We start from the raw sequence: 22,640 nt of genomic DNA, 5'->3' as shown, positions 1-22,640 counted from the left end.
GATCGTACTTGAGCTATAAAACCGCTGGAAAGCCGATCAACGGCGAATAAACAGCCTAACTACCATAGTCCAGTAGTTATCTAAGAGCGTGCGTTAAGCACAATAGCCCCTCCCTGAAGTAATACCGATAAGGTGGTTCCAGGGGGGATTGAGGCTGGAGACTCGAGTAGGGTTTTAGTGGGTCTGGATCTTCACGATCTTCACGGGATACCAAACCCCACTCCCTGAGCTGTCTTCTCAGGTGTCTGATAGCAGATTTCCCTACTCGTTAAAAAAAAAAAAAAAAAAAAAAAAAAAAAAAAAAAAAAAAAACACACACACACACACACACACACACACACACACACACACACACACAGACATTGCTCGTCGAACCCTATTGATTGGTATATGTGACTCCGGGCCTTGGTTCTATTTCGTGTTTTTCGACCTATTTCTAAACCTTTGTTATATACTATAACAAAGGTAAAAACCTGATTTAATCCACCTAGTGGTGAGAGGAACCTTTGTTATACGATCTTACTTGCTATTTGAGATAGAAATCGACACGTTTGGCTTACATGAACTTTTTGGGAATTGAATAAGTTTACAAAATTTGAACCAAATAGAAGCACTTATAAATTTTGATAGTTCCTTTTCTCATGAAATTGCTGAGTAAGTTGTTACTAATGAGGGTAAGTCCAAGTAAAAGTAAGTTGTAAGATGAAATATTATTCTTTAACATATGCATTGCGTAGTAAAGGTCTAGTTTATAAGTTTTTGACCTATGCATAATTTCCTGTAATGCCATCCTATTTAATTCACAACAATAAAGTTTTCTTGAATAAATTTCATCAATTTTTATTAACTTTCGGTTACTCACGCTGTTGTATTTTGTACAACATGTGTAGGTTTTTGAATGCCATATTGTTATAAAGTTACAAATCGTATATTACGTATATACTAACGTATATTCTTCAGTAAACTTGTTATGAGCAAAATGTCAGAATTATTCAATGCATTAATACTTTAAATTGTTAGGAAACAAGATTAGCATAAACCGACATCACAGAAACGAAGCAAGTAGCATGTGAGGTGTACCGCAATTGACCCCAACTGGAATTTTCTCTCGTTTCTTCATATGGAAAAATGGTGTTTGTATGCAGCAAAACTACCAGCAAATGTAAAATGTTTAAGATGTATCCGTCTGTTGGTAATCGAGTAATTCGGGGTCAAAATCAGGTTTTTTTTTACAATTAAAGTTATATAGATCCTAAACAAGCAATCATAGAGGTATACTAAATTCAGCAAAGTTGTGTATTTTTATTATTTGTCCAACTTTGTAATACATGAAAAAGTCATACAACAATTACAATTACAAGAAGAGTTAGAATAGAAAAACTGATTTTACAAATTCATATACAATAAATAAGATTTTTCTACCTTCACTGAAGAGATAGAAGGTTACTGTTTTCAGCAAAATTTCTTGTGATAATATGCTTTAAAAGTTTGCAGAACATATCAATGTGTTGTATTGAAACTGAAGGAAAATATTTTTTTTATTTCACTTTTAGGGGGATTAATCAAAATTCAAATTCTACCATAGACGATAGAGCTTTCAATTTTAAGAAACTCTTCCAAAGGTTCGATAAACTTAAAACCAAGTTTTTCTGGTTAAAACTCTAGTGCGCACGTTGTCTTTGGTACGTTGTCTTTGGTTTTGGGCTATTGTGCGCGCAACTAACCGTGTTATAAAAGTTGGCGCGAGTGTTCGAGGGTTAATATCTTTTGACCGGTAAAACCAATTCTTATGTAATTTTGCATATATATTCGTAGTGTGAAAACCTCTCATTTGATATTAAAATAATTGAAATTAGGTAAATTATCTTGGTTAAAATCATTATAAATTATTGTTAATTTTGGTGTGCTGTATTCGATTGCTCATAACTTTCAAATTAAAAGTCCAATCAGAAAACCATTCAATAGTGATCTATCCGGCTATATTACCTGCCAAATGAAACTAATAGCGTGTAAATCGGTTTGGCCATCTCTGAGAAACAGGCGTTCATTTGTACCTAGTCAAAACAAGTTTTTCAAGGCTAACTTTTAAACTGCTTGTCCGTTTTCAATAAAACTTAGCAAAATGTTTAGTAATAGTAGGAGCTTTCGTTTGGTACTAATATCGTTAAAATTGGTTGCGTGGTTCCGGAGAAAACCGTGTCACGTAGTTTTCACATTTTTGCTAATAACTTTCAAACGAAAAGTCAGACTACGAAACCATTGATAAGTGATATACTAGGCAATAATACCTTTCAAACAAAAGTAATAGCGGTCGAATCGGTTCAGCCATCTCCGAGTAACAGGCGATAGAAAATTCGGAGCGAACACACATACACGCATACACACATACATACATACACACACACACACACACACACACACACACACACACACACACACACACACACACACACACACACACACACACACACACACACACACACACACACACACACACACACACACACACACACACACACACACACACACACACACACACACACACACACACACACACACACACACACACACACACACACACACACACACACACACACACACACACACACACACACACACACACACACACACACACACACACACACACACACACACACACACACACACACACACACACACACACACACACACACACACACACACACACACACACACACACACACACACACACACACACACACACACACACACACACACACACACACACACACACACACACACACACACACACACACACACACACACACACACACACACACACACACACACACACACAGACAGTGCTCAGTTCGTCGAACCCTATCGATTGGTACATGTGACTCGGCCCTCCGGGCCTTGGATCAATTTCGTGTTTTTCGACCAATTTCTAAACCTTTGTTATATAGTACAACAAAGGTAAATGGTGTTTTTTCTTTTGAGAGCTCATAAAAATTGAAAAATTGTGATATTCAAAAACGGCTAGGGTAGACGCACCATTAGTGGTAGTAGTACCAGTAGTGGTAGAAACTCGAATTATTCCATTATTTTTGCAGATTTTGGTACAAGTTTGATAAGTATCGAACTACCAGTAACAGTATTATTTGATAAGTATCAAAGTTGTACCAAAATCTGCAAAAATAATGGAATAATTTGAGTTTCCACCACTACTGGTACTACCACCACTAATGGTGCGTCTACCCTACGTAACAATTTCGATAACTCATTTTTGCATGCTGAAAAAAAAATTTCAATCAAATCGGGCCACTAGATTCTGAGATATACGTACCGTCAGCTTAAAAACATAGTTTGGCGAAAAACGCGTTTAAAATTTCGTACAGCGATGCACTTCCCTTGAGGTAACCCGACAGTTTTTGCCGTAACTTTTCAACGAGATCAGGTATCAAATACAGCAAAGTTTCGTTAATTGGTGGTTCGTTAATTGAGCGGTTCGTTAATTGGGTGTTCGCTAATTGGGCTATGTGACAACTTGAATGTCAAAATTGTATGGAATTTTCGAGTTTAGAAATGTTTAACAACTGTCAGTCGGCCCAATTAGCGAATCAGCTAGAGTGCAGTCGTGGCCCAATTAACGAATTCAGGCTGTAATCCTTTTGGCATAAAATTTCCGTCTCGAAAATGCAAAAAAAATCGATTTTTCCGACTTTCCAGAGTAGGGTTCCCCCTTAAGCTCTAATTTTTAAATACCATTAGAAAGTTCTCACAAAGCGAAGAATCATCACAGAAGACAGTGAGTTGATATCTTCAATAGTTTCGTCACAAATACCGATGTCCGTCTTGCTTTGAATCCATCCCACTATGCGTGGGATGTAGTTTATATTTTACAACACAAAAGAAAGATGTTTTTGCATTCGTAAAATTGAACTTTATTTTATTTTATGTATTTTATTCAAGTACCACCAGCATTGGTACTACCTTCATTAAGGGTATACTAACTAAAGAAAGGTATGAATTATTAAGGTGAAATTAGTTGTCATCCATTCTGCAAATTTCAAAAGCAGTTTTTTGTTTAAAACAAAAATTCTGTTCATGAAAATATTTTCGATGTGTTCAGGAGAATGTGCAAGCAGAATGTAGTGAATACATTTCTATAAACAGAACCCTGCTTTTGATCCCAAAAACTGCTTCCGAAATTGGGCCCTCCGACGAAAAGTTATAACTGCTAATTTTCCGTTAAATACTAGGAGTTTTCACGTAGCGTATTCATTTAATGCTAGTCAATAAATAGTAAAATTCTGTAAGCTGTTACGTTCGTCAACTATGTATACTCTAAATAAATTTGAATGCTTTTTTGTAGGTTCTACTGGGATTTATGTATGTTACTATTACTCGTAGCCAATTTAATCATTTTGCCTGTCGCCATATCATTTTTCAATGATGACCTCAGCACGAGATGGATTGCCTTCAACTGTTTAAGTGATACGATATTTTTAGTTGACATCGTAGTCAACTTTAGAACAGGTAACTAAAAAGATATTTAAAACATTGCTGTTTCTTGTGCTGTTTGATATTTGACGTATTCCCATCCGGAGTGTTAATGATTTATTCTAAATTCTTAATTCTTTAAAATATTTGTAATGGCCTTAATAATAAGGCCATTACAAATATTTTAAAAAGTTTTTGTCCCTCAGGTGTTGGGACACTGAGGGAGGGGGCTGACAAAAACTTTTAGAATGATTTACAATGGCCTAACTGCAAGAGAACATAAACATAAAAAAACGCTTTTTTCTCATTTCAGGTATAATGCAACAAGATAACGCCGAACAAGTGATATTAGATCCTAAGCTAATCGCTAAACACTATTTGAAAACATGGTTTTTTTTGGACTTAATATCGTCGATACCACTAGATTATATCTTCCTCATATTCAATCAGGTAAATTAATACTATTGTGTTATATGTGTTTTATTCTTATGCTTTTACGTTAATTTTTAAAATGCCGATGTTATTGCTCTTTAAATTATTATATATTATATGGTAAAATATATAATATATAACCTACAAAAAAGGATTTCTGTCTGTCTGTCCCTATGTTCCTTTTAGAATTGAAAACTACTGCACCGATCGGCGTTAAAATTTATATGTAGGGGTTTTTGGGGCTACGGAAGGTTCTCTCGACGGCAAAAGTCCCCTCCCACCACTAAGAGGGGAGCTCCCATACAAATCTATGCCTAAAAAAATGGATTTCTGTCTGTTTTATGTTCCTTATAGAATCGAAAACTACTGAACCGATCGGCGTGAAAATTTGCATGTAGGGGTTTTTGGGGCTACGGAAGGTTCTCTCGACGGCAACAGTCCCGTCCCCCCACTAAGAGGGGGGGCTCCCATATAAATGTATGCCTAAAAAAATGGATTTCTGTCTGTTTTATGTTCCTTATAGAATCGAAAACTACTGAACCGATCGGAGTGAAAATTTGCATATAGGGGTTTTTGGGGCCAGGGAAGGTTCTTATGATAGTTAGAGACCCCTCCTCCCACTAAGAAGGGGGGCTCCCATCCAAATGAAACACAAATTTCTGCATAACTCGAGAATTAATCAAGCAAATGGAACAAAATTTTACATGTGGGTGTTTTTGGAGACAAGAATTTTTTCTATGGTGAATTGAGACCCTTCCCATTTTAGGAGCGGGGCTCCTATACAAATGAAACACAAATTTCCTTATAACTCGCGAACTAACCAAGCAAATGGAACCAAATTTAGCATGTGGCTGTTTTTGTAGGCAATTTTTTTTTCTATGGTGAATTGAGACCCCTCCCCTCTATAGGAGGGGAATATTGACCCCTCTACCTTTTAAGCGGGGGGGCTTCCATACACATGAAATACCAATTTCCTAATAACTAGACAACTAATCAAGCAAATAGAACAAAACTTGTCATGTGGGTGTTTTTGGAGACAAGAATGTTTTCTATGGTGAACTGAAACCTCTCCCCGGTTCAGCAGGGGGGGAGGGGCTCCTATACAAATGAAATACAAATTTCCTCATAACTCGAGAACTAATTAATCAAATGGAACCATATTTGGCATGTGGGTGTTTTTGAAGGTATAAATTTTTTCTATGATGAATTAGGATCCTTCTCCCTTTTAGGAGGGGGGGCTCCCATACAAATGAAATACAAATTTCCTTATAACTCGAAACGTAATCAAGCAAATGGAACCAAATTTGGAATGTGGGGGGTTTTGGGGGCAGGAATTTTTTAATGATGGTTTGTGGCGCCTCACCCCTGTGGTAGGGGGATAAGGACTATCATACAAATAAAACAGAAATTTTTGCGTAACTCAAAAACTAATCGAACTCGAGAAATTTTAGACTTTTTCATAAAACATTAATCAATAACAAGACCACCAAAAAGTATCAATAGTAACATTAGATAATTTAGCGCGAGTCGGCCACAGGCCGCGAGTTTTGCCGGTGACCTGTCGTCGGAAGCGTCGGCCACTGCGTGGGGCAGCCCCCCGTAGAGATCACCTCTATTCAGGTTTATTTATTTTCCTAGATCTACTGACCACTATTACTTTCCTTGAGTTGCGTCACCCCTGCGAAATGGTACTTTCTACGAAAAGATTTTCCGTGAATTGGTACATCCCGCGTAAGGTTTTTCGCGAAATGGTATTCTGCGAAATTCTATATTCCGCGTTATGGTCAACCGAGAATTGGTGTTCCGCAAAATGGTATTCGGCGAAATGGTTTGTAATGATGGTGAATATTTCAATGCTATCCGCTTTATTTTAACAGGCTAAGCAATGGGGGTAGTTGTTTTCTACTTTACTGTGAGGAAAATTTGTATATTAAAACACTCATGAACTCCCCAGAAACTTGCAAAACTCAAGATTGTGAGAAAGGTCATCCGAGATTCACGATTTATGTACAACAAAGCTTAATTTGTGGCAATACGAAGTTTGTCGGGTCAGTTAGTAATATATAATATATAATATATAATATATAATATATAATATATAATATATAATCTATACCTATAAAGAAGGATTTCTGTCTGTCTGTCTGTCTGTCTGTCTGTCTGTCTGTCTGTCTGTCTGTCTGTCTGTCCGTATGTTCCTTATAGAATCGAAAACTACTGAACCAATCGGGATGAAAGTATGCATGTAGAGGTTTCTTGGGGTCAGGAAAGGTTTTAGTGATGGTTAGAAACCCTTCCCCCCACTAAGAGGGGGGGCTCCCATACAAATGAAACACAAATTTCTGCATAACTCGACAACTAATCAAGCAAATAGAACAAAATTTATCATGTGGGTGTTTTCGGTGACAAGAATTTATTCTATGGTAAATTGAGACACCTCCCCTCTTTATAGCGGGAATTATAATTCCTCTCCTCTTTAAAAGGGGGGGCTTCCATACAAATTTCCTCATAACTCGAGAACTAATCAAGCAAATGGAACCAAATTTGGCATGTGAAGGTTTTCGAGGGCAAGAATATTTTCTATAGTAAATTAGGACCCCTCCCCACTTTAAGAGGGGGGGCTCCTATACAAACGAAATACAAATTTCCTCATAACTCGAGAACTAATCAAGCAAATGGAACAAAATTTGACACGTTGGTGTTTTTGGAGACAAAATTTTTTTCTATGATGAATTGGGACCCCTCCCCACTTTAGGAAGGGGGGCTCCTATACAAATGAAATGCAAATTTCCTCATAACTCGAGAATTAATCAAGCAAATGGAACCAAATTTGGCATGTGAAAACTTTCTAGGGCATGAATATTTTCTATGGTGAATTAGAACCCCTCCCCACTTTAAGAGGGGGGGCTCCTATACAAACGAAATACAAATTTCCTCATAACTCGAGAACTAATCAAGCAAATGGAACCAAATTTGACACGTGGGTGTTTTTGGAGACAAAAATTTTTTCTATGATGAATTGGGACCCCTACCCACTTTAGGAGGGGGGGCTCCTATACAAATGAAATTCAAATTTCCTCATAACTCGAGAACTAATCAAACAAATAGAACCAAATTTGGCATGTGGAGGTTTCTGGAGGCAAAAATATTTTCTATGGTGAATTAGGACCCCTCCCAACTTTAAGAGGGGGTGCTTCTACACAAATGAAATACAAATTTCCTCATAATTTGAGAACTAATCAAGCAAATGGAACAATATTTGGCATGTGGGTGTTTTTGGAGGCAACCATTTTTTCTATGATGAATTAGGACCCCTTACCTTTTTAAGAGGGGGGGCTCTCATACAAACGAAATACAAATTTCCTCATAACTCTAGAACTAATCAAGCAAATGGAACCAAATTTATCACCCACATGATAAATTTGGTTCCATTTGCTTGATTAGTTCTAGAGTGTTTGTAGGCAAGAATATTTTCTATGGTATATTTTCTATGGATTTCCCCACTTTAAGAGGGGGGGGGGGGCTCCTATACAAATGAAATGCAAATTTCCTCTTATCTCGAGAACTAATCAAGCAAATGGAACCATATTTGGCATGTGGGTGTTTTTGGAGGCAACCATTTTTTCTATGATGAATTACGACCCCTTCCCCTTTTAAGAGGGGAGCTCCCATACAAATGAAATTCAAATTTCCTTATAACTTGAGAACTAATCAAGCAAATGGAACCAAATTTGGCATGTGGGAGATTTTGGAGTCTTGAATTTATTTTACGATAGTTAGAGACCTCTCACCCCTGTGGTAGGGGGATATGGACTCTCATACAAATAAAACAGAAATTTTTGCGAAACTCAAAAACTAATCGAACTCGAGAAATTCGAGACTCTTCCATAAAACATTAGTCAATACAAGACCACAAAAACTATCTATAGTAACACTAGATCATTCAGGACGAGACGGTCGCGAGTGTTGCCGGTGACCCGCCGTCGGAAGCGCCGCCCACTGGGGGGCTTGCAAAACTCGAGATTGTGACAAAGATCATCCGAGATTCATGATTTATGTACAACACAGGTTAATTTGTGGCAATACGAAGTTTGTCGGGTCAGCTAGTATATAATATATAATATATTATATATTATATATTATATAAAATATATAATAAATAATATATAATATATAATATATAATATATAATATATAATATATAATATATAATATATAATATATAATATATAATATATAATATATAATATATAATATATAATATATATAACTGTAGCCGAATACTGTTGAGCAATGCTGGGCACCCTGTTCTAGCAGTTAGGATGTCAGACACGAGAATAGCACGGGCAACATTGCGACGGATAACTAATGTATCCAAATTGATTAGTTGGCAACGACTTTCGTAGGAGGGTAACCGGAATGGATCTCTCCGTGGAAGGCGTCGAAGAGCAAAGCGCGCAAACCTCCGCTGTACAGCCTCGATACGGTCAACTACATTTTGGTAATGTGGATTCCAAATTTGGCAGCAACACTCGAGCGATGAACGCACCAGCGAACAATATAAAGACCTAAAACAATAGATGTTGAAATTCTGAAATTCTTAGCGATCCGGAATATGAAACCTAGATTTCTAGAGGCTTTCCCGTTTACATATGAAATATGCTGCTGGAACGATAGTTTGCTATCTAATAGCACGCTTAGATCTTTGATGCAGTTAGTTCTTCCAATGCTAGTACCTTAGAGCTTGTAGTCGAAAGAGATAGGTTCTGTTTCTCTTGAGAAAGTGATGGCGGCACGGCTCGGATTAACTTTCATACGGTTTATGCAAGACCAGTCTGCAAAGTTGTCTAACTATTACTGAAGTACGTGGGCGTCGGCGATAGAGCTGATTCGATAAAAGATTTTCAAATCGTCGGCGAAGGACAAACGGGGAACTTTGAGTTTAAAAGTCACATCATTGATGTATAGAAGGAATATCAACGGTCCTAGGTGGCCTTGGGGAGTTCCAGATGGAACAGAAAATTCACCAGAATAATTATCACCAATTTTTGCTGCTAGCCGACGGGCAGTGAGATACGAACGTAACCAACTGATAACTCTGCCGCCGAATTCTACCTTTTCCAGTTTGGCTATGGCAATCTCGTGGTTAATGCTATCGAATGCTGCTGTTAGGTCAAAATAAACTGCATTGATTTCCCAAATAGCACACGTTGTCACAATTAAGTCGCAGCGGCTGATATGCGACAAATTTAAATGTGTAATTTGGGTTATAGTAACTCAAAATATAACCTTTGTGTAACCTAAATAGCTCAACTTATGTAACTAAATATGGTTACATAAACAGTTACGCAATAACCAATATGTAATATGTATAGTTACAAAATGGTTACTATTGAGGTTACGCCATAACTATTTTTGTCACCACCAAACTAAAAAGTAACTATTTTCAATTTTATGTAACCTAATTCGTTACAAGCGTCCTAAATGTAACTGTGGTGGAACCTTTTTAATTTTTTGATTTATATAATTAGTTACAAGTGCTACTTGGGTTGATCAGAATGATTATAGCTATCTGTTATATAAGAAGTAAACGATAAAATATTGGTCACAGTAGAGCGCTTTGGCATAAATCCGTGCTGGTCCTCAATAATGTATTGTTGGCAACATCCAAAAATGCAATCCAATACAGTAAGCTCAAAAAGTTTACCAACCGAGCTCAGGGCAGATATACCCCGATAATTTTCAATGTGCATTTTATCCCCCTTTTTATAGACGGGAAATAAAAACGAAGATTTCCAAAAAATCGGGAACGTGCCTTTAATCAAAGACATTAAAAATACGATGTCGCTCCGACTGCTGCTGACTCCGACTGGCAGTGCACTTTTTTAGCAAAGCAGATGGAATGCCATCAGGGCCAATGGAGTAAGACGCTTTGAGTCTAATTATTGTTGACTTTATCATCGATTCATCTAACTCGATTTGGGTGAACGAATGACCAAGAAAGGGTATAGATTCAGCAGATTTAATTTGTTGCAGGTTCAAAAACTCCTCCGAAAAAACGCCTCGGAATTTAGCGGTTTGCACTGCAGTATTAATTTCTTCCGAATTTAAAACATATACCCAACCGATACTTGATAGGACGTCAGCAATGGTGTCATAGTCAGCGTTTTTGAAATCATAGTATACTGCAGGTAAAGTCTGGCGGAAGTGTTTTGCGGCTCGGTTTTTAAGGATAAGATGCAATGGAGGATGATGGGGTACGTGTTTAACAAGTGGAGCGGCAGCACTGATTGCTGAAGCACATTCAGTGTTGCTTACGAAGCAGAGGTCAAGAATCCGTTCGTTGGTATTTTCGACGTAGTTTATTTGCTGCAGCATGTTGGTACCGTATGAATCCAACAGAGCAGCAGTACCTGATGTGGGCGTCGAGTTGTCGGTCTCGGGGTACAAAAATCCGAATTACGTGGGCTGCCATTTGATTCTTGGGAGATTAAAATCACCGATAACTAAGACTACGTCTGACGGCTTCAGTTTAGAGCACACAGTGGTAACCGAGTCAGTATGGGCCGATAACAAAGCTGTACCGCGGATTCGATCAGGTGGTAGGTATATCGCACACAGAAAGAAGGAACGATCAGACAATTTGGTTTCAACCCACACTTGTTCAACACCTAACCAAGCATCGTTCGGGATAATGCGCGGTTTCAGCTCTCGACGAACTGCAAGTAGTACTCCACCTCCGGAAATATTTGGACTGTTTAACCAGCAGCGGTCGCAGCGAAAAACATCGTAACTCCAGTCGAACACTTGAGATGAATGGGTGCGATCGTTGAGCCAGGTTTCGGTTAGCGCGATAATATTGTAACAGCAATGAGAACTGGCAGCAAATAATCATTGATGGAACTGTTCATGCCACCAACGTTTTGATACAAAACGTGTAGCTTGGAGGCAGTACGAAAGTTGCCACGTGCATTGGTATTGGAAGATGAAGATACTTCAGACAGTATAACGTCATTAGACGATGTGTACTTGCCTGAGTACGAGGGCGGGAACACCTCTTCTCCAGTTCTGACCGGGACGACTATGATGAACTCGACTGTGTCGGACGGATCAAGGGATCCCGAAATACTTTGCGTCCCCGGGTCGATTACATAGACTGGCATTATCACTGGAATTCGATAAGCCATCGTCGTTGCGCACGTTGTGGTAAGAGATCTGCAGCCGATGTGATGGAGAAGCTGACCCACGATTCGATATACTACAATGCAAGCAATCATCAGGTATCGAGCGCTCTAGTATACAATTATACTTGCCTGAGAGTACAGACTGGTAGACCCTGTCTCCACTTCCGAACACAAGACCGAAAAGACGACGATGGCGAATATCTGCTATGGGCACGACTGTGTCGGAGGGATTAGGAGCTTCCATAATGCCTGATAAAGAGTGTCACGGGTCCAAAACAGCAATACTAGAAGAATGACAAAAGCACGAAGACTAGGTCAGTATCAGAAATGCAAGCATTCTGATCGTCATTAGTTAAAAGCAATTGTGAAAAACAGTTCAAACGACTTCGGGTGGATTCATTATTATCGTCGATCCAGCATAACGGTTTTTTGACGTGTTGATAAATTCCCGGAACAACAGTCCTGTTGGCCAGGAAGAGGCACTCAAATCTAATTGTTTGAGACGCGGATCCAATCCAATTTTGTACGAAACAAACGTCAACTTCGTAGACACCAGATGAGTTACATCAAAGCTATGTTGAGGGGTCAGTCCCGGCGTAGTGGTTAGCATTCACGCCTTTTTATTGTATTGTAGGTTGAAAGTCGAACAGGTACAGCCACCACCTAGCAGGACGGAGGCGGGTGTAATAGATGCAACAGACAGATCGCTAAAATCGGTCGTACTGGTGCCACGGTTAGCCGATTCACGCACCGTTTGCTTATCATCAGCGCGTCGACGTTTAACACCCCGTTTGGGCCATGTAGCTGTTGAGTTTTGATCCACTTTATCACTTAGGAATCAAACGGTTTCAACCAGCTGCATGAATTGATTAGATATTACATCCACCGGCGGCGGAGCCGAAACACAATTTAACTTTTCGGCTAAATTCGCACGGATACTTCTGCCATTCATTTCGTTTTTGTAAGCTGTGAAATAAATATTGCTTTCCCTTGAGCGAACAGATCTTTGTGTGCCCGGCCGTTGAATCCACAGTATTGCTGTCCGATGTGGAAGAAGGAATCGCAAAATCCACAACGCACAGGCTCGAAATCGTTGATCGATAGGTGACATTCTCCGCACACTTTTTTATCCATTTTGCGTTGGATGCTGTCACGTACAAACAATAAACGCTGGATCAAAAATGCACGCGTGAACTGTACTGTTCACAATCAGAAGCACTATCGAAATTGATATCACACGCGATTGAACCGAACTGAAATTCAATTTGAGCAGATACTTAATCGTCCAAATAGCGGGATTTCACTCTTGACACCCACCGCCACAATTTAATAAAGGTATTCGCTTTTCACTCTGGTAAAAGCTAAAGGAGTTCGCCAGCTTTGTCAACTTGAAAATACATTTGTGAGCAGAAGAGTTAAAGTTTTACTGCCAGATCATTCTGATCGATTTGGGTTATAGCGACCAAAATAAAATATCCCATAGAATAAATAATAAAATTTTGAGTAATCTCAGTGTCGCAAAGGCATATGCGTATCAAATTTTATTGTGCATATTGATACGATAGGTGGATAAAATCAACGCGCGATTGGAATTTTGCTATTTTCGAAAACTGGTTGTTTCAACAAAATAAATTCCTATATTCAATTAGTCAATCTCAATTTCTAGCAAAATCATATTAGTTGCTTCCTGTGACAGGAAAACCGATTGATAATAACTTTCTTTCTGCAAAACACTTTGGTTTGATGAATTTTTGTTTGCGAGCAAAAAGAACATACTAGAATATGGCAATATGGCCTCGCATGAAAAATTATTTTGGTATTGATTTTTAGTATTCGTCATAATAGCAGTAAAAAACTGTTCGGTCAGAGTGTTACCATTTTAATTATCTATACCTATAAAAATGGATTTCTGTCTGTCTGTCTGTCCGTATGTTCCTTACAGAAAGGAAAACAACTGAACCGATCAGCGTGAAAATTTGCATGTAGGGGTTTTTGGGGCTAGGGAAGGTTCGCTCGATAGCAAAAGACACCTCCCCCACTAAAAGGTGGGGCTCCCATACAAATCTTAGCCTATAAAAATGGATTTCTGTCTGCTCTATGTTTCTTATAGAATCGAAAACTACTGAACCGATCAGAGTGAAAATTTGCATGTAGGGTTTTTTGGTGCCAGGGAAGGTTCTTATGATGGTTAGAGATCCCTCCCCCCACTAAGTAGGGGGGCTCCCATACAAATCTATACCTATAAAAATGGATTTCTGTCTGTCTGCCCGAATGTTCCTTATAGAACCGAAAACTATTGAACCGATCGGCGTGAAAATTTGCATATAGGGGTTTTTGGGGCCAGGGAAGGTCCTTATGATGGTTAGAGACCCCTCCCCCCACTAAGAGGGGGGCTCCCATACAAATGAAACACAAATTTCTGCATAACTCGAGAACTAATCAAGCATATGGAACAAAATTTTACATGTGGGTGTTTTTGAAGACAAGAGTTTTTTCGATGATGAATTGAGACCCCTCCCCACTTTAGGAGGGGGGCTCCTATACAAATGAAATACAAATTTCCTCATAAGTCGAAAACTATTTAATCAAATGGAACCATATTTGGCATGTGGGTGTTTTTGGAGGCATGAATTTTTTTTATGATGAATTGAGACCCTTTACTTTTTTAGGAGGGGGGCTGCCATACAAATGAAATTCCAATTTCCTCATAACTCGAGAACTAATCAAGCAAATGGAACCAAATTTAGCATGTGGGTGTTTTTGTAGGCAATTTTTTTTCTATGGTGAATTGACACCCCTCCTCTCTTTAGGGAATAATGACTAAACAAGCAAATGGAACAAAATATGACATGTGGGTGTTTTTGGAGACAAGGATGTTTTCTATGGTGAATTGAAACCTCTCCTCGCTTCAGGAGGGGGGGGGGGCTCCTATACAAATGAAATACAAATTTCCTCATATGAATTGATTTTTGTACTTCTTTGTATTAGTGTGTATTTATGTACTTCTTTGGAATTGGCACTTTTCGGTGAAATACTCAAACTCCTTTAATTACGTTTCGGTCTACTCATATTTTTATTCGACCATCCTCAGATACCATATAAATATAACAATTTTTAATTTTACAAATTTTAAATAAAACGAAATAAAACTTACAAACAATATTTTATAACTAAACAATTTATCATTTATCACTTTTCTCCAGAGTTTGTGATGTTTGTCCAATGTATGTTTTGTCATTACAGACGCCACATGGTACACTGTACACCACGTTGGTTTGTTGCATTATTGGTATTTTATCCTTCAATTTAGAGAAAACCGTGTCTTTAATTTTGTTTCCCGGTTTATGCGACACAGTGATGTCATGTTTGCGTAGTACCTTGGCCACCTTTTCACTCAGGCATGGGATGTACGGATGTGATATATACTCATTAGTTTTCTCTTCTCTGTTGGCATCACTTTGTAGCATGTTGTAAAGTAAGTGTACTCTGTTTGTTAGTGTTCGATTAATCAGATGATCGAGATAGTTGTTTTTTCGCAGCGTTTTTTTTGCGATCTGTATGCTCTCCTCCCGCTTTTTTGCATCAGTTAGTTTCAAAGCTCGATCAAACAGTGCGATGGCTGTGTTGACTCTGTACGTGTAGGGACTCTCCGATTTGAAATCAAGGTATCGACCATCCTTCTGCTTGGGATACCACGATTTTTCTATGTTGTTATTGCTTCTGGTTAGATACAGGTCTAGAAATCTTAAACTTGTCTCTGTTTTTGACGTAGGACTACGTCTTTGTTTACTATACTGGGACTGGGTAGCACTTTGTGAAAACGAAAATAGAAGTGTAACGTTTGAATGAAAGATTTTAAATGCTAATAACTACTAAACTACTGAACGAAACTGAACAAGTTATATGTCGTTGGATAGAAAAAATGACCAGCAATTTTATGGGGGGTTAGAGACCAATTTTATGGAGGGCGTAAGAGGGGGGCTCCCATACAAATAATATACACATTTCCTCATAACTCGAGAACTAATCAAGCAAATGGAACCAAATTTGGCATGTGGGGGTTATTGGAGACATGAATTTATTTTGTGATGGTTTGAGAATAAGAACTCTCATACAAATAAAACAGAAATTTTTGCGTAAGAAATATATTTTCTGCTATGTAACAAGCGGTAAGCTGTGGAGTAAAAGACAGTGAATCGACGCCGCTAACTTACGTGACTGTTGCCATTCATGTCAAAAGAGAAGGACGTTCGAATGGCACATCATATTTGCGATGAACGGCTTTTAAATTCAATTAAACAATGGCACTAACAGATTCTTATAAACATAAAAATGCCAGAAATTCAGTTTGCATTAGTCCTTGATCAAAAGATCTGATATAGTCCTACATCACCCTTTCGTACAACCTTTAGGGCTGTATACCTTGCAGTTTTTTTCCAAAGTGAATTTTAAAGAGTTGTGGAATTGGTTGAATTCGTGTAGCACGATGTTAATTTCCTCTTCTTTCCCGACTAAGAAACAGCCATCAACATATCGTCTGTAAAATTCAACCGATATGTTTTTTTGGCGTAGTGCGGCCCACGTAGTTTTTTCCAATTTCTCCAGTACAATGTTTGCGATAACTGGGGAGAGGGGGGACCCCATTGGCACCCCTTTACTTGACAAAAAAACTTGTTGTATTGGAAAAAATACGCATCTAGCACTGTTTTCATGGCTAAATTGAAACTCTCCCACGGGATGGCTGTATAACTTCGTAATTCGTTCCATTTCTCTTCCACATACTGGTATATTTCTTCGGTTAGAACGTTAGCGTAGAGCGATACTACATCGAGTATGAGTATGAGTAGGTCGAAACGTAATTAAAGGAGTTTGAGTATTTCACCGAAAAGTGTCAATTCCAAAGAAGTACACAAATTTCGTCATTTCGTCGGGGGGAGGGGGGGGCACCCATACAAATGAAATACAAATTTCCTCATAACTCGAGAACTAATCAAGCAAATGGAACCAAATTTGGCATGTTGGGGGTTTTGGTGGCAGGATTTTTTTTAATGATGGTTTGAGACCCCTCATCCCTGTGGTAGGGGGATAAGGACTCTCATACAAATAAAACAGAAATTTTTGCGTAACTCAAAAACTCGAGAAATTTTAGACTCATTCATAAAACATTAATCAATAACAAGACCACCAAAAACTATCAATAGTAACATTAGATAATTCAGCGTGAGACGGCCACAGTCCGCGAGTGTTGCCGGCGACATGCCGTCGGAAACGCCGGCCACTGCGGGGTGCAGCCCCTCGTAGAGATCACGTCTATCTAGGTTTATTTATTTTCCTAGATCTACTGACCTCTATTACTTTCCTTCAGTTGGGTCACCCCTGCGAAATGGTACTTTCTACGAAAAGATTTTCCGTGAAATGGTACATCCCGCGTAAGGTTTTTCGCGAAATGGTATTCTGCGAAACTATATTCCGCGTTATGGTCAACCGAGAATTGGTGTTCCGCAAAATAGTATTCGGCGAAATGGTTCGTAATGATGGCGAATATTTAAATGTTATCCGCTTTATTTCATCAGGCTAGGCAATGGGGGGAGTTGTTTTCTACTTTACTGTGAGGAAAATTTGTATATTAAAACACCCATGAACTCCCCAGAAACTTGCTAAACTCGAGATTGTTGAAAAGGTCATCCGAGATTCACGATTTATTTACAACATTACAAATTTACAGTTTAATTTGTGGCAATACGAAATTTGTCGGGTCAGCTAGTATATTTATATAGCAGAAAGGCAAAAACTATTTTAAAAGAATTCTAATTGGGGCCACAAAAAAACCGTCGAAATATCTAATATCCAAGGATTTTGTTGCATTGACTCGATTTCAAGCAAATAACTAATCCAAGAGTTTGTCCGGCTTTCTAAAACGAAGGATGTTTTTGTAGCTGTGGTTCAACGAGTAGTAGCGTATTAGACAGCAAACGTCTGCCCGGTATACTGCAATCAATATTTTCTGCAATCATAGTTTTGGTGACACCGAATCTAAATTCTGTCTCGGTTCTAAAATTGAGTACTTTTCCAAAATGTTCCCTTTCGAGCAGCAAGTTCCTCACAATTTACAATTTACTGTTTTATCTAAGCTCCGTTGGCTTCGCTTGTAGATAACACGTATTTAAATTAATAGAAGGTTGCCAATCTTAAAGCTGGTTCACTTATAAATTTTACGTGCTATTAAATTGTAAACCATATTAAATTTTTAAAGGTTTTGGTATCGTGGCTAGCCACGACGGGTCAACCTAGTAGCTATATAAAATTAACAGATTTCCTGCAGGTTGACAAGCAACCGCGATAAGATCAATTTTGATTGATGCGCCACTTCGTATTGCTACACCACATTTATGGTAAGTTTCTAAGAGACGTGGTGCAGTCAAGTCGTGATTATATAAGCAACCACAATGAATTTGAATCGTTTGTTTGAGAAACCCCACAAACACCATTTTTATGAAAATTGACTTTTTAACAGTTTTCGAATCCTTGAGGATATCTACACCTTCCCTCAAAATGCCAGACAAAGTTAGTTCCACGAACCCCTTTTAATTGGGGTTGCAAATATCTGTTTGAGAGACCCAAATATCCATGTTTCCGATAATCACCTAGGGCGGCGCTGCGATAGGTACAAAATTATCATTCAATATTTGCGTTCAATATTGTAAGCAGTATTCGCAACACAATGCAGTAGTATAAAAATGTCTTCGGAATGGAAAAATTACAAGTTGGACATAGTCAAAAAGAAGAAACATAGTGTTTGGCGGACTACAGAATATAAGGTAAAAGTTATTAAAAATAAAAGAGCGGCGTAAAAAATCGAAAAAAAAAGAATGTTTTAGCTGAAAAAGTGAGATCTGATTGCAAAAGCAAATATGCTTTGATTAGTAGGTCGACAAGATAAAGTTAAATAAACCATTCTTGTAATCTAGATGCAGTAAAAACTGTAACAATCTCGTTCCGGAAATCGACAGACTAAACTATCCATGCGTTTCTCACAAAAACAGTAACCTACCATTTACTATACAATGTAAATAATAGCACAATATATAAATAAAAGGTTAAATCTTATATTTATCTATTTTGTTAACTCGTTGCTTTTCCTAATGTGAGTAATCCGTCGAGCACTCCCGAGTAACTATAAAATCAATAGTTTATCCCTTCGAAGTATTTAAGGTGTGTTCACGTATCTCCGGTTCATTTTGGTATAAGGTAATTTGAGAATAGACCCTTATTCTCAGATTTTGCTCCATAATCATAGTACGGTTGTTATCCAAGATTTAAAATGTTTTATTTTCTGGCTATATCTTTAATTACTACTAGCAAAGTATCAAGGTATTCTATTCGTTGTGAAATCGTGTTACTCTGGTCCATTTATGTAATTCAAACACCGCTGTTATTTCATTTACCTTTTATTTTTTTAATAGGTAAATGCAAACCATGATAAGAATTTCGATTAAAAAAAGTACAAAACTTTTTCTAAAACCTGTATTATTCTACTTCAAAATTTTTAATGAATAATAACTAGCGCCCCTCCCCTCTTCTTCTTCTTAGCGGTACGTATTAGATTAACATCCCCAGTGATATATGGTAGCAAATTACACACTATAAACATGAAAAGATTACAAGTTTGGATGAAAACGGCCTAAAAGTACTTAAGTGCTCGTTTGTTTGAAAACCCTCAAATATCCATCAACTCTAAAGCCTTGTAATTTTAGCTAGAATTTTTATTTTGATCAAAAGATCTATCATAGAAACTCATACCAAAAATATATGGGTTGGTTCAAAATTTTGAGAAAATCAGTTTTTTGTTGTTTTCCAACAATAGTATCGAGTGGACTTGTGGGGTTTCTCAAACAAACGATTCATTTGTTTTATTAACAGTTTTATTATGGTTTTCTAGCCAGCTATAAGTGTGCTTTGACTCGTATAGTCTTGGTTTTGCACAATACCAAAATAAAACCAGAGATAATGATTAATACCCCAATAAAATCTTTAGTGAAACCAAGTGGCTTTAGAATTGTTACTTGTGCATCCTAATAATGCTCAAAGATAGAACATAATTTATTAGTAAACTTGGCATACTTTGAACAAAAATGCTTTTCCGATTATATCAGTTTTCCAATTATATCAACCCAAAGTTCACGGAGGTGCTAATATAATCAGAACCATACTGTAAAATAGTTTTAGCTATCAATCTTGTTGAGCAATTTAAGAAGTGTGACCAATACAGCACAGTGGAGAGACGTACAACAGGCATCCTAAAATTAGTTACCTGAAGGAATCAAAGTTACCAAAGTTACCAAGTTGTTATCTATGTGGTTTGCATACGGCAAAATTGAGCGTACACACTTGACGAAATTATTTTTACTGCCGTTTTGGGGTGCAATAATATTTATAATTTTTTTTTAATCTATTTAATATGTTACATTTTTTATCTAAAACACTTTAAAATATATTCCTTTCAGTATCGCAAAATTGAGCGTACACTTTCACATTTACCAACATAACTCCAAAATCATGACAAAATAATGTAGATAGCATTTTTTATCAGTGCCAAATGTCAATTACCAGCGGCAGCGGCAATTGGAGAGTGATTGTTTACGTTTTTGTTGAAGTTGGAACGTGACTTAATCAAAATGGCGAATAAAAGGAAGGAAACGCATATAGCTACCAGAACATTGATAGTTAGCATGTCTTGTCGTGGAAAATCTCTGCGGGAAATAGCAGCTGCCGTCGGGAAACCACATTCTACAGTACAAAAAATCATAAATAAGTGGAAATAACCTGCCTGGTAAAGGACGAATTTTTACTTCTGTTGATGAACGGGCAATAGTGCAAACTCTACAACGAAATCCTAGAAGAAGTGCTCCGCAATTGGCTGCCGAGGTTGCTGACACCAAGGGAAGGCCCGTAAGTGCAGATACTATCCGGCGGGTGGCACACAAAAACAATTTGAGAGGTCGGGTTGCTCGTAAAAAGCCTTTCATCTCAAAGGTGAACTTGAGAAAACGATTGGAGTTTGCTAAAGCATATGTGAATAAGCCTCTGGAGTTTTGGAACAGGGTTATTTTCACTAACGAGACGAAAATTAACATGTTTGGTTCTGATGGAAGACAGATGGTCTGGAGAAAACCGAAATCGGAGCTGCAGCCTCAGCATTTGATCCCAAGAATAAAGCATGAGGGTGGTAGCGTTATGCTGTGGGGTTCAATGGCTACTGCTGGAACTACAGAGACTATAGATTACAGAGGCTACAAGGCACTCAAAAACCGCTAAATTTTGAATCAAAACGAAGAGTACCATCACAAATAAAGGTAACTCTCCGTTATGATTCAAAATTTAGCGGTTTTTGAGTGCCTTGTCGCCTCTGTAATATATAGTCTCTGAAACTGGAACAGGAACCACGGAATTTATAGACACCATATTGGATAAAATGGTCTATTTGAACATCCTGAATCGCAATATTCAACCTGCCGTGCAAAAATTGGATCTACCACATAACTTCTACTTCCAACAGGTAACGATCCGAAGCACACCGCTGGCGTCGTGCGTGAATGGCCACTATACAATGTACCACATCAGCGTAAAACACCTCCTCAGTCACCCGATTTGAATCCTATCGAGCATTTGTGGTGAGAAGTGAAACACCGCTTGAAGAATACCAATTCAAGGAACAAGACTGAACTCAAAAAAGCGATTCAAGAGATATGGGAGTATATTCCATCAACTGTGTCCAAGAAACTAGTGGAATCTATGCCACGACCTTTGCAGGCTGTACTGGACGCAAAAGGTAGTCACACAAAGTACTAAGTGACTGGATTCATCAGTATTCTATCATTAAAAATACTTATTTTCCAAGAAAAATGCGAACTGTACGCTCAATTTTGCCACATTTTTTGAATACTAAAAGAAGTTATAACCGTTTTTTTACCTTTGTTATACTATATAACAAAGGTTTAGGAATTGGTCGAAAAACACGAAGTTGATTCGAGGCCCGGAGGGCCGAGTCACATATACCAATCGATCAGGTTCGACAAATGAGCAATGTCTGTGTGTGTGTTTTTTTACAAGGTTTCGGAAAACTAATGTTCTTATCCGGAGCCAACCCGGACATTGTGTGGGACTCTCGCCCACCAAAACCTCATCCTTGCCTGGATCCCCCCGGTACCACAATGAAGTACCACATCAGGGGGAGGCTGTGCTCTTGCACTTTTCCAATTACCACGCTTTCTATCGTTACTCCTTCAGGCATATCGAGGGGATGCCGTGCTCATGCACTTTGCAGTTATCAACGCAGGCTAACGTTGCTGGTCATTTGCGTAGCTAGCTCGCAGTACCCATCTAGACGTGTACCGATTAGAAGGTGCCGACAGTCATAACGTGCACCCCGTCACAGCCATTCTCGCGGGATTTCTTAACCTGACGAGACGTGTACCGATTAGAAAGTGCTCTCCAGCATGACGCGCACTCCGTCACTGCCACCCTCGCAGGGTTTCTTTGCTA

At 38.3% G+C, this 22,640-nt stretch overlaps 1 protein-coding gene across 1 annotated transcript in view; it reads left to right on the top strand.

The window, feature by feature from the left end:
• LOC128740156 (uncharacterized) overlaps window positions 1–22,640 on the top strand; it is a 298,630-nt gene that overhangs the window by 83,355 nt on the left and 192,635 nt on the right. Inside the window, exons 6-7 of the mRNA XM_053835681.1 lie at window positions 4,355–4,518; window positions 4,796–4,932. Coding sequence (XP_053691656.1) covers window positions 4,355–4,518; window positions 4,796–4,932 — 301 coding nt within the window. The remainder of the gene's footprint in view (window positions 1–4,354; window positions 4,519–4,795; window positions 4,933–22,640) is intronic.

The sequence above is a fragment of the Sabethes cyaneus genome, chromosome 3 (assembly GCF_943734655.1).
Source record: "Sabethes cyaneus chromosome 3, idSabCyanKW18_F2, whole genome shotgun sequence".
In the NCBI taxonomy this organism is placed as follows: Eukaryota; Metazoa; Arthropoda; class Insecta; order Diptera; family Culicidae; genus Sabethes; species Sabethes cyaneus.
The sequence above is the reverse complement of the archived record's forward strand: the minus strand, read 5'-3'. Positions and strand labels throughout refer to the sequence as shown.